The 12,995-nt window shown below is 45.6% G+C and overlaps 1 protein-coding gene across 1 annotated transcript in view; it reads left to right on the forward strand.

The window, feature by feature from the left end:
• The window catches only part of Piezo2 (piezo type mechanosensitive ion channel component 2), a 285,223-nt gene that overhangs the window by 270,672 nt on the left and 1,556 nt on the right, over positions 1–12,995 (forward strand). The window contains exons 44-50 of the mRNA XM_075971116.1: positions 143–290; positions 4,642–4,830; positions 5,402–5,494; positions 6,732–6,904; positions 8,349–8,477; positions 9,993–10,072; positions 12,210–12,393. Coding sequence (XP_075827231.1) covers positions 143–290; positions 4,642–4,830; positions 5,402–5,494; positions 6,732–6,904; positions 8,349–8,477; positions 9,993–10,072; positions 12,210–12,393 — 996 coding nt within the window. The remainder of the gene's footprint in view (positions 1–142; positions 291–4,641; positions 4,831–5,401; positions 5,495–6,731; positions 6,905–8,348; positions 8,478–9,992; positions 10,073–12,209; positions 12,394–12,995) is intronic.

The raw sequence follows: 12,995 nt of genomic DNA on the forward strand, positions 1-12,995 counted from the left end.
GATTTTACTGTGAGGATTGCCTTGAGAGTTTTTCTTAACTCATCACCTTTTAAACAAATTTCTTCCGCATGAACTTCTGAGGTGAGCTAGACAATGGGGCCGTCCTCCAAATGTCCGTCTGACTAAATGTGGTTCTCTGCAGGTTCCGCCTGGTCCCGTTCCTGACTGAGCTGAGGGCTGTGATGGACTGGGTGTGGACAGACACGACCTTGAGCCTCTCCAGCTGGATTTGTGTGGAGGACATTTATGCACACATTTTCATCTTAAAGTGCTGGCGAGAGTCGGAAAAGGTAAAGAGCCCATGAAAGTGCCTCGTTCCCGCCAGGGAGCACCGGTTGGTTACAAGATTAAAGCGGATGCTGCGTGTTTGCGGCCAAATGGACGGAGGTGGGGGCGTGAAACCTGCCATGAGCTAAAAATACAGCATTGATTTCCAACCCATTGGGGTTGTAGGCTTTCAATTCACTTCTGCCATTGTCAGCAACAGCATCCAGATGTTTCTTCTTCTGGCAATTGTATTGTAATTGATGTAAAAGAAGGGATGAGTTGCCACATGACCCAGTCACCCTTGGATGCTCACTGGGGAGCCGAGTGCAGAGAAACTAGGGTTGGTTGAGCAATGTGGACTCATGCTCGCCATATGCTTTCCTCTGGAGGAGGGATGGGTACTTTAATCCCCCTGGTAAAGGAAATGATTTTTTAAAATGTTCTTAGAATAGGTAGCTATTAAGTTTAACTATAGTTTAGCCTTACTGGATATTCTGAAAGCTTGTCGTATGGAACCATAGTATCTTGTATCATGGTAACAGAAGCACACCACCAACATTAGCCAAGGAGTGGAAAATGTCTTCCTGTCTTACCTCTGAGATATTGTCTTTCAAAGCGTCTCTTCTAATGTGTGTAACATCTAGTGTGTGTTCCCAGCTCTCCCAGCAAGCCAGCTCTATTGTTCATCAGGAGGCACATGCGTTTATGACGTCTATGGGACTGAAGGCATTGAGGCCTGTTAGAGATGAGGAGCTAGAGATATGGCTCCACACTGCCGCTCCAGAATTCGCACTGAAAGATTCCTAGAAATGTTTAGGAACCCCAGCTCAGGCCAAACCAGAATTTGTGACTTGGATGCTGAAAAGAATTCCAGGACTTTGGTCATGAAGCAGAGCTGGAGATTTTGTTAGAAGTATTCTAAGATAGGTTCAAGCTTAAGAGCTACGAGCAGAGTAAGCACTTGGAAGGAAGTTAAAGACACCAGACAGCACAGATGTGGGCTCCTCCAAAGAGAGATGAAGCAACAGACTGTCTCAGCATTAGCTACATGTACTCTTTTGTAATTCTCAAGTTGAGTCTCAGAAGGCCGCTATGAATTTTTTTCTATTTTCTCTTTTTTGTTTACTGAGTTTGCAGGGTGTTCCTGACACACCTTTGGTGGGATTACACTCTAGTAAATTTCAACTGGAAGCCCCTAAAATTGGTAGGATGGTGCAGGGGCACGGACCATGTTTTTTCCCTGGAAATAGGGTTTGCAATCAGATTCCCAGGAAACTGCAGGTTTGTGGCTTGGAGGGGCTGATAGATTCCCCTGGACTGGAGTTACCAATGTTTGTGATTCACCATGTGGTACTGGGAATCTAACCTGGGTCCTCTAGAAGAGCAGCCAGACCACTGAGCCATCTCTACAGCCTCTTGTCCTTATATTTAAAGAGCACAAAAACTGGAATGATGCCTTAGTCTATTCTTTTGTTATTGCTGTAACAAACATCTGGAACGAGGTAATTCATAAAGAAAAGAGATTTGTTTTTGACTCCTGGTCCTACAGGGCAGCATCTGTTTGGCTTCCTGCCTCTCTATGCATAGTGAAAAACCAAAAAAAAAAAAAAAACAAGAAAATGTGATAAAGAAGAGGGGACAGCCTCTCGTAATAACAAGGCCATTTCTCAAGAAAAAAATGAGTTTATTCATGATGACACCAAATGCCTTGCAAGGTTCCACAACTTCTCAATACTGCATAGAAAATGTCCCATTCCTTAGTCCTCTGAGGACAAACTACACGCAACCAGAAGGGAAAACACGAGCATCAAAGGACACAGGGTGATAACCAGGGTAATAAAGACCCTAGAAATAGCCACATAAGAGAACACTGGAAAGAATCAAGAATCACTTGATTCACTAGCAAAACATAAGAGGCAGCAGAAATAACAGCTATTTTCAACACTGTGAATTTTTTAGAAAACCATGTAAAACTAGGTTGATATTTGTGAGACATAAACCAACAAAAGGACAAGTAGCCAAAAGCTCCAATAAATGTCATTGGAAAATAAGACATTTCCAAGGACCAATGTTACTCCATGACAGAGTGGGCTACCTTACAAATTGGAAACATCCAAGTAGATACACACTTAGGGCCCCAGGGTAATGTTTACTTTATGGAGACACTAAATCTACTTCCATATGTTAGATTGCTGATACTATAACTAAACACCCAAGGCAAACCAACTCAAAAAGAAGAAAGGTTTATTTGTGGTTCACAGTTCTGGAGACAAAGGTGTTTTCACAGACCCCATGAACCTCTTGCACTACTAAATCATTTCTCTAGCACTCATGATGCCTAATAGTATGCAGATGCTCTATAAATAGAGATCAGGCTGCATTCTTGAGTGAGTTAGAACAAAAAATAGTTCCTACAATTCCCCTCTAGCATATGTCATCTGACATTGGCTGGATCCATAGTCATGGGGCCTACAGGGAGAGAGGATGATGGCCTTCCCTTATCCTCAGAGAAGCCCCAGGTTCCCCTCCAGATGGCCTCACATTCCTGGGAAGCCTGGGGAGCTGCCACATTCCCTTTCTATGGCAGCCCAAATGCCAGAGCATGGGTAAGCCAAAGTGGCTGGAACAACTTGTCACAAAGGACTATAAATGGAAGAACAACAATCTGAGGCCTTTGTTTTCAGTCTGCTGTGAACACTTGCTGAGCACCGTCGGTGCGGCTGGACTCGTTACGGCATGCAAGCCCCAAAGCATAGGTCGTGAGGTCCAGGAAAGACGTGTGAATATCTTGTCTCGCAGTAAGCACACATGTAATAAACAGGTGCTTGCCGGAAAGCAGCTTCTGGGAAAACAGATTCACCAGTAGGTAGGGAAGCTTTGCTGAGCGAGTTAGTGAGAAACGTGAGTTGACTTGGGGCAGATGGAGCATCTACTTTTCCGTTTGCTCCTAAGTCGGCTGCCCCAATCCCTGTCTCCTCTCCTCTGCTCTCACAGGGATGTTTGCCAGATACTTTTAAGACCTTAGTGAATTTCTTTACTCGCTGAAAACTCCTGCTCACTTCTCCTGGTCTTCACAAGCTCAAATGTCAAATGTGGCATTTTTTTTCCCCTCACAGGCCTTCCCTAGCCCAAGATTTGGTTCACCTTTCCCCGGGGCCTTCCCACTTCTCTGCATAGCCCATCCAGTACTTAGCACACTGAGACCCAAGTGCCTCTTTCTAGTTCTCTGTTGGAAGCTCTGTGATAGGATCATTATAGTGTACTCTGTGAAGCAAGAACAGCTTCCTGAAAGGCAAAGGTTTGCCGTGAACTTAAGAGGTGAACAGCCAACTTTGCACTCATCCCCATGAGGCCACTTCCCAGCATGCTCTGGGAAGCTAATTAGGCTTATAACAGGAACAGCACTGTGGTTTTCCCGTCTTCCAACAATAAAGCACTGAGTTACCAAGAGAGGAACAGGGAAGTAGCCTGGGACAAAAAGTTGGCAGCCCCTTTGCAAGGTCTTCTCTGTAGTCTGTCAAGGATTGCATATGGGGTAAATTAGGAGTCCGGTTCACCATGAAGAGGGCCACCTCTAGTAACAGACTTCTTGTTGGGAAAGTTCCCAGGTGGTACATCGTCTAGAGAGACAAGGAAAACACAAGAGACCCGGCTGGACTGGCATTCATAGCAGAACAACTTTCAAGATAGCCAATTACTACATTCTCTCCAGATGGGTTCATTCAAGACTCTAATCATCTCTTAATGCTCATTCTGGTGATCACAGCTCAACCTGAATATCAGAAGGATCAAACCAAACCCCAACCAACCATAGCGTCAGCTAACCTGGAAAGTAACTGAGAAAGGCTGTGCGCAGGAGTAACATGCAAGACACTCACCTACCTCAGACACTAACTTCTCAAGCAAAGCCAGTTCCTCCCACTCTCCTCCCACCCTTGGGGGAGGGGGGTACTTATTGAGTCTGCGGTGTGCCCTGCAGAGGTGACACAGCCAGAGACTGTGCTAGCTCTTGTTCCTGTTCCTACCACATGAATTCCTTTTTTCCTCTCACCAGCTGTGTCCAGCACTCAGAGGGGCTTTCTCACTCACTGGCCACAGGAGGGCCACGCTGGCCAGGCAGAGCTTAAGAACCAGAACAACAGGGTCTTTGAGAGCGTGCACTATGCATTGAGTTTAACGGGTGCCTCTTGGGCTTTGGTACAGCTTCATCCCTCGATTCCAAGGCTGGGATAGGTCTCTGCCCCTTGTGAAGAGGAATCAGGACCAAGTCTGTATTCCCCAGGGCAGTGAGGGAAGCGCTCACTCTTGTCTGACCCTGCCTCCTCCCTCTTCTCTCGGGCACCTGCTGAATCTTTCTGAATCCTTGTGTTGCAGAGATACCCCCAGCCCCGGGGCCAGAAGAAGAAGAAAGCGGTGAAGTACGGCATGGGCGGTATGATCATCGTCTTGCTCATCTGTATCGTGTGGTTCCCGCTGCTCTTCATGTCCCTGATCAAATCTGTCGCGGGGGTTATCAACCAGCCCCTGGATGTGTCAGTCACAATCACCCTGGGAGGGTATCAGGTAACCTAGCTTCCCCCATGGTTTGGGACCTCTCCTAATGCAGCATTTATTCATGAGAGCCCTGACTAGGGTTCGTAGTAATAGTTCTCAATGCCAGTTTTGTTTTGTTGTTTTTTCCAGGACAGGATTTCTCTGTGTAGCCCTGACTGCCCTGGAACTCACTCTGTAGCCCAGGCTGGCCTCAAATTCACAGAGATCCTCCTGCCTCTGCCTCCCAAGTGCTGGGATTAAAGGCATGCGCCACCATTCCCCGGTTGATGCCAGAGCTTTACCTAAATGCTCTCTGATCAGAAGACATGTGGTATATGAAGGACAGGGAAGTTGTGTTGCCGAGGATGTGCAAGGGCCTGGGTTTGATCCCTAGCACAGCAAATAGTAAAACAGCAACAACAATAATAATAGTACGGTTCATTGGTTTTGAGTATAGGACTAATCCGTGTAGAAAGAGATCTCTGAGGCCAACTGCCTTCAGGGGATCAGTAGTTCCTAAAGAGGAAATGGTTTTACTTTAACCCAAATGCAGGGAAGTACCGGCGTCTCCTGCTGACTGCCATGTACTTTTGTTTTGCAGCCTATCTTCACAATGAGTGCCCAGCAAAGCCAGCTGAAGGTTATGGACAATGCAAAGTATAAAACATTCCTACACTCTTTCACCACCAACACCGTAAGTAAATGTGGGCAGAACTCAAGGAAGACGGCCTCGATGCGGGCTCTCGTGCTGGTGTCAGAAAGCTGGATAGCTTTGCTCTGCCCCCTAGTGGTGAGATGATGAATTTTTCTAGACGCCTCAGTTGCCTGTGGCACCCGGCCAGTCATCAGCTACTTAGATAGCATGAGAAATATAAATGACAGCAAACACGAGTTTAACTTGGAACATTTTAATGAAAGTTCAACAGGGTTTTGCTCATTTAAACAAATACATATAGTTTTTAAACTGGTGATATTGGTCTTTGATTGGCCTGCTTGCTCTGGGAACCTCAAGTTAAAAAAATTAATTCAAAATATGGGAAAGCAACTAGGTGGATGCTTGCCTAAGAACACATTGCTTTTGATGGCAGAAACTGAAGTGATTTGAGTGTTAGAAAAAACTGGTTGGTTAAGGAAATCATACCAAACATATTACATGAATCCAGCTGGCACTTCCTCCTGGAAGAAAAGGTCCGCGCTTCTGACCATATTCACAGTACACGCTTTGTTATCTGAAGAGATGATTTCCTAAGTAATTTCTCTTGTGATAAAAATGTCTTTAAGAATCCTATTAGTTTTATGACAAGTTCTCAAATAAAATATAGATGGGAAAAGAATCAGACTATTATATTTTAAAATGTCAAACCAAAAGAAACGTGTCCCTTATTATATAAGTCCTTGATAGTGTGCTCGTGGCGGGGATGTAGCCAATGTTGTTCATTTCTCTATCGTTTATAATAACATAATAACAATAAGATAATAACACGAGTTTCATCATAAAAAAGTTTCACAGAGGATAGTTTCAATTTACGGAAACAGATCAGGCAAACAGATGCTTCTATTTAAAATCGTCGCTTAAAGGCCATAGCAACAAAACTAATCTCAAATGATCAGCATCCCTAAGGACAGGGCCTGGGTGGATTGAATCCTGTCTCCTGTGAGGAGGGTCTGCTTCCTCAGTTCACGGATTTCTTGGCAATGGGGAAACATGATGTGGATTATGAGGCCCACCTTTCTGGGTGGATAGGAACGCTTGGGCATGTGACTGGAACTGCCATGTTCCTGCTCTGGGAAACCTAAAGCCGGGGCACCGTGTAAACAATCCTCCCTATGGAGACTTCTTCGTAAAATCGGTTGAACGAAAGATGAGTTGCTTCCTTCATGAGCAGCATGTGTAGAATCCATTCACAACGTGTATGTTTGTGTGTGTGCAGGGTGCTATGCAATTTCTGGAGAATTATGAAAAAGAAGACATAACAGTCGCAGAACTGGAAGGAAACTCAAATTCTTTGTGGACCATCAGCCCTCCCAGTAAGCAGAAAATGATACAGGAGCTCACCGACCCCAATAGTTTCTTCTCTGTTGTTTTTTCATGGAGTATTCAGAGGTAGTTACTGTGTTTCCTTCCATGCATCCTTCCCTAACCCTACTCTTCCCTTAGGCTGGGGGAACAAACAGTAACACCACTTGACACAATCTTTACGTTCAGCCACTTGCCTTTTCTGCTAAAGCTTGCATTTCACTGATGAAATATGGCTTTTCTAGGAACCAATGACCAGACTAAGAATGGCTTAGGGTCTTTTTAAATCAGCTTTCTTTTTTTTTTTTTTTCTTTTCTAAGAGAGGCCAGCAATGAATTCTGTAAGCAAGACAGAAGAGTAAAGAAAGAAGGGAAATAATGGGTTAGAAAATAGAGTCCGTGTGCTCAGTTAAGATCACTATGAAAAGTTGAAGTTTGGTCTGAGTAATAGAGAACTGTGTTTGCAGGCTTGGGTCCCACCGGCATCCCTGCTCCACTAGAGAAGCCTTGGGAGGTCTGTTCTGTGGGTGTGAGATTTGGGGGGTACCTTAGCAGTCCCAGAAGCAGGAGAGCCAGCTCTACCCCTAACCCCACCAGAACCAAGCCTGAAAATACACCCCCGACTTTGCCTTTGGAAAACCTAAGGATGTCTTGCTAAAAGGTCCTGCATCTAGACATTTCACCCAGTGCTTTAGTCATGGGCACTGGGGGACCTCAGCACAATGGAATATGGCTACTTAGATTCCTTTGTCACAGTCTTGAGGACCAGAACCCCAGGAAGACCTCCAGCAGGCTCATTTGAAACCACAACTTGAACTTCCTGGCTTATAAGAAATCGTCATAGCTCACACCTGTAATTCTAGCATTCAGAAGAAAATCACAGTGGGCAGCCTGAGCAATACAGCTAGCCTGGGCTACAGAGGGAAACCTTGTATAGAAAAAGCTAAACAGCAAAATGAAGGGATCATGACAAGTTCTGAGGAAATCTTAGACTCTAAAGTGAGCTCATAAGAAAACGGGAAAGGGCCCCTTCAAAGAGGTCATTCAGTGTTTTCCATAACTTCATTTTCTCCTTAATGTCTCCTATCTCTCAGTTCCCATTTGGACCAGTGGCCAAACACTTGTTTTCTAGCCCTTGCTTTGAAGAGCGACCAAATCATAACAAAAGTAACTTCTGATTAAACACAGGGTCTGCTGGTTACCATGGAGACTGACATCATTACTTTTGCATAAGAATGTCTCTGAGACTCCCATGAGCTCATCATGACAGTTGCTGCTTGGCCAGCAGACTCTAATCCCTCTATTCTGCCTCATGGGGTTGAGGTCTCCCGCAATTTTATGAATTTGACTGCTTAAGAGGGTGGAAATGGAGGTGGGGTGACCGGGACGGTTGGGATGAAAAAATCTGGACTCACTGAAAACTTGGTGAGACACAACAGTGAGTCAAGTGTGCACGGGTCTCTCCTCCAGACCGTAGAGCAATCACTAACCTTCAGCTTTTTCCTTTTTCTTCTTATTCCTTCCATCACAGAAACATGACTCTGGGTGCCAAAGCAGAAATAGCAACTGATAAGCTTTCTTTCCCTCTGGCAAACGAAACACGAAATAATATAGCTAAAATGATCGCCGGCAACGACACAGAAAGCTCAAACACTCCTGTGTAAGTTGAGTAGCCCTGTGACCAGAGCTTGCGTCAGAATGTGGAGACTTCTGATGCAACCCAACTCGTTTGAGGATGCAAGTGACAGTTCTCAGTCCCAGGACTCTGTCTCCAATTTGCCGGTCGTTATGTGTATGTTGTGAATGACTGGGGGTGGCTCCGGGGACATTCTCCATCCATGGTGAAGTGTCCTGCTCTCCTTCCACCGTGAGGCACACTGTTCTTCCACTCTGGGTGGCCAATGCCTGCTGCAAGGCAACCCTCCCTCAGTCTGTAGACCCCATTCTCTACCCACTGGGGTGTCACTGTGCTGATCCCCCGTGTGTCTAGAGGTGTCGAAACTCCTCACGTTCTCGTGCATCTACCTGTCCGTCATAATACAAGCCAGTGTTTGCTTCATTTCCCTGGTCCGAAGGCCGCTCCCTTAAAGGGGTAGGACAAGGACTTCACTTAATTCAGGCTTTCTGTCATCATGCCTACCTCCTGAGCTAGGTACCCAGTGGACCATCCACCTTCAAAGGAAGAAAGCAGGCAGGAGATGGCTTCACAGATTGCCTCCAGTGTTGACACCTGCCCTTCCCTGCCCCTGTCTTACAGTCTAGCAGGCTCTGCTGATCTTCCCTCTGAGTAACAAGCCTTGCTCCTACTGCCACAAATCATCAAAAGCCAAGGACAGACTCCTTTCTTGTCCCAGGGCAGCTGAATATCGAACTGGCAGAATGGGTGGGAAGATAAAAAGACAGGAGGCAACAGAAAATTGGGGGAGGGAAAAACACTCCTCGTATGTGCTCTGTTTCAAACTTACATTAGGTAACTAGGAACTCGCAGAGGGAAGAGGACCTATATTCAAAACCGACAGAATAGTCCACATGCCCACTGGCAGTTTTCCCAGCGTCTTACTCCAGGCTGCCAGGGCCTCATGGTGATGCACTGGATGGGAAGATTACTAGGACCCAGTCATTTGAATACTAAGCTCCTCCTTGACTTCACGAATCCCTGATGTTCCCGGGCTCTTGCAGATCATCAGTGCCTCACTCTCCATCATTTCCAGAGGAGAGAACACGAGTCAGGCAGCTCCTCTAAGACAAACAAAGCTTAGGGTCCAGGTCCCGTGCTCTGTCCTCAAGCTCACCCTTCACCAGGTACTCCTGTGTACTGTAGGTATTTTTTTAAAAAAAATACCAATGAATAAATAAAGTCAGTAAAGAGCTCACTACTAAAGAATAACCTAGCCAGGAAAAATGGTTTTTTTTTTTCAGTCCAAATGTAAGAAAGGCTAGCAGCTATTTTCAAACTATATGTACCATGAGTTACATGTATTTCTGGGTAGAATTGATTGACTCTCAGCTTTGGGGAGCTGTGGCTATAAGATCCCCTAAATTAAGATATCTTTATGTTATATTATTGTATGAGTACTTTTATCATTGTTTTCTAAAAGGTCAAAATGGCAGCAAAGACATCAGTCTTAGGTGTGGAAACAGCTAAAGTACGTCTCTTTATTTTCTTACTGTGCAGGACAATAGAAAGGATCTACCCGTACTACGTGAAGGCGCCCAGTGATTCAAACTCAAAGCCTATAAAGCAACTTCTCTCTGGTAAGAATGAGAAGCCATTCCAGAACTGTGAAAATCTGCCTGTCTTCAGTTTTAGAAGTCTGCCTTTTGAACATTTAGCAATCTGCCTTCTAGTTCTCTTACCCTGTATTACCAGAGCCATAAAGCCTCTGCCTTCTCTTGCCGAGGGGAACCATTGACACACCTGCAAGCCATGTTCTTCCCTTGCTTCTCCCTGACTGAGCCATACCCATGTTTTATGACTTAGCTTAACTGATTCTCTGAGCAACCAGATTGCTTACAGAGGATTGCCTCACCCGTTGGTAAACATGGTGGTTTCTCCCACTAAAAACAAAAAAACAATAAAAAACAACATGACATATGCTTGGTTGAGCCCCAGGGTCAGTACACACCAATAGCGTGTCTCAGTTATTGGATTTCTCCAGCACGGGCGTGATGAAAGGAAGGCTGTTGTTTTGGGGGACAGCTATGTGCCCCGTGATACTTCTGTCAACCACATGCCTCTATAACAGTTTTGGTTACCAGCAAACAAGTCAGGTATGGGTTTATTATGCTGGCCCTGTGGCAACTTTGTATCCGGCTATCTCCTGTCACTGAAGAATGGTATTTTCGTTATAGAGAATTGTTTGACTTCATTTCCTGAAAGTCGCTGATCTCTTTGATCATGGTGAAGTGTAATGCAGGTGTCAAGCGTGGGTCCTTTCGCCATCCTGGGTGAAGCATTTTGTGCCAGGCACCATGGGTACTGGCGACCTGGCTCCAGGATGCTCACTTTGAGCTAGTGAGCAGTTACAGCCTCCCATGGAGATGACCCTAGTGAGGCATGAGGACAAATGCAAGGCCAAGTCCATGTCCACATGCTGTTCTTCGTTAACTATAAATGGGCATGCTTTTATGAGCAGCTTCGACGCACATGGGGAAGTTTTCTTATTTCCTTTTAAAAGAGAAATAGCCGTAGAACTGTTTAGCCCAAGAAGGATAGATTCTCCTGAAAACGCAGTGTGAGTTTTCAAGCTCTTCCCAGCCATTGTTTCGGCAGATGGCCTCCCCACCAGCTGCCAGGGCAGATTCAATTCAGCCCAGTGGCTGCTCCTGACCTACCTCTCTCCTCCTTGTAAAGCATCTTATTCACAGCGCCCTACTTCCTTCCCTGGAGGTTCAACGAAAGCTGTGCCCTCACTGTTTTCAAGGCCAGCCTGTCCCCGTGCCCCATTCCCAGCCCTCTTTGTCTTCCATCCTGCAGTGCCATGGAATTCCCTCCTCCCTTACAGCTCCTGCCACCCCTTACATCCAATGATGTCACCCCAGACATGTGTAGCATAAGCTGATGGTTATCTCTGGTTTACACGCAAAGAGCTTGAGGCGTGGAGGACACACCTGAGCAACATACTCAGTAGAACCAGATCCAAACCTAGAGCTCTCTGAACCCAGGGCCAGACAGTCCTCTTGTGACTGCCTCTGAGCTTGAGAACCCCAGTTATCACTATACCCCAAAGTCCTAAGTTAATAATAATAGGTGGTCTAGTTTTGAAGAACTTCTTGATATCAGTCCTTCCTGAGATGAATATCTCTGTTCTCTCCCTCCACATCCTGGAGCTAGCAAAGCTTAGCCCTCATGCTATTTCTCTTTTAAGCTGTCATAGATTCCATCAATCAGAAGAAGTGGCTTTCTCAAGGGAGGGACCTTGACAATGCTGGCCTTAGGCTAGTTGCCACGTGACCATAATTGTGAACACAGTCTCTTCCCACTAAAATAAGGAACACCATTATTACACATCATTCTATAAACCCTCAACAGCTGGTAAAGTGCCTTCCTCCTGACGAGATACGTGCCAAGTGCTGGCAATATAAACGAACTGATCAGTTGCACCCAAGGTTGACTGGTGAGGGCTTTGTGTGCACCCAGCTCTCTGGATGCTCAGCACAGCCACTTTGGAGGTGGGCCCTCCATTACTCCCTGTGGTTTGGCTGTTTTACAAGGGGGCAGCAGTGACAAAACTCTCATCTGAGTGATGCCCAGGGCTCCCTCTCCACCTGCCTGTCGTGTTTATCCCTGTGCCTTTCACGTTCTGGGATTGTGTACTACATACGCAGACGGGTCTTGCCACTAATCCTGAGACTCTCATGCTGCCTTCATTTTGCTTTTCTCCTCTTCCAGAAAATAACTTCATGAACATCACCATCATTTTGTTCAGAGACAATGTCACCAAATCCAACAGTGAGTGGTGGGTTCTCAACTTGACCGGAAATAGAATATACAATCAGGGGTCCCAAGCGTTGGAGCTGGTGGTCTTCAATGACAAAGTCAGTCCCCCGAGTCTGGGCTTCTTGGCTGGCTATGGGTAAGGAAACATGTAACGATCAGTAGTTATAGTGTCTGAATGCTGTGAAGTTGGGAGAGCAGCTTTTCTCCTACTAGGAGCTGAGTTGTGTCTGTACAGTACTGAAAGTCGCAAAGCCATGCCCTTCCATTGCAAAACACAGGACAAGAGACCCAAAGGCATCAAAATGCCCCGTGTGACTCACACAGCCTGGGAGACCCCTTTGTTCTGCACCTTCTTGTTATGGCATGGTTTCAGGAAAGTTGGCAGGGTGTTACCACTGTTTGTCTTAGGTTGCTTTCTGACCCTGAGCAAATGGATCACTTAGACACCACAATTCTGAGCAGATCCAGACCACTTCCTTGCCTTCTAGTGCTTAAACATTACAATACAATACAGTACAATACAATATTCCTCCTAAGATACAAGTACATCATGTTACATTTTTAAAAATTAACCTCATTAAAAAAAAACCTTCCCATCCAGCATTTCATTATTTAAAATAGACCTCCAGACAAGATTGATAAAGGGAAAAGAGCTACTTTCAAAAGAGCATACGCAATGCAATTGTGTTTCCACCCAGTATGTTGCGTTTTATCACAGTATTGCCCAAATGTGTTTCT

The sequence above is a fragment of the Microtus pennsylvanicus genome, chromosome 4 (genome assembly GCF_037038515.1).
Source record: "Microtus pennsylvanicus isolate mMicPen1 chromosome 4, mMicPen1.hap1, whole genome shotgun sequence".
NCBI classification, from domain to species: domain Eukaryota; kingdom Metazoa; phylum Chordata; class Mammalia; order Rodentia; family Cricetidae; genus Microtus; species Microtus pennsylvanicus.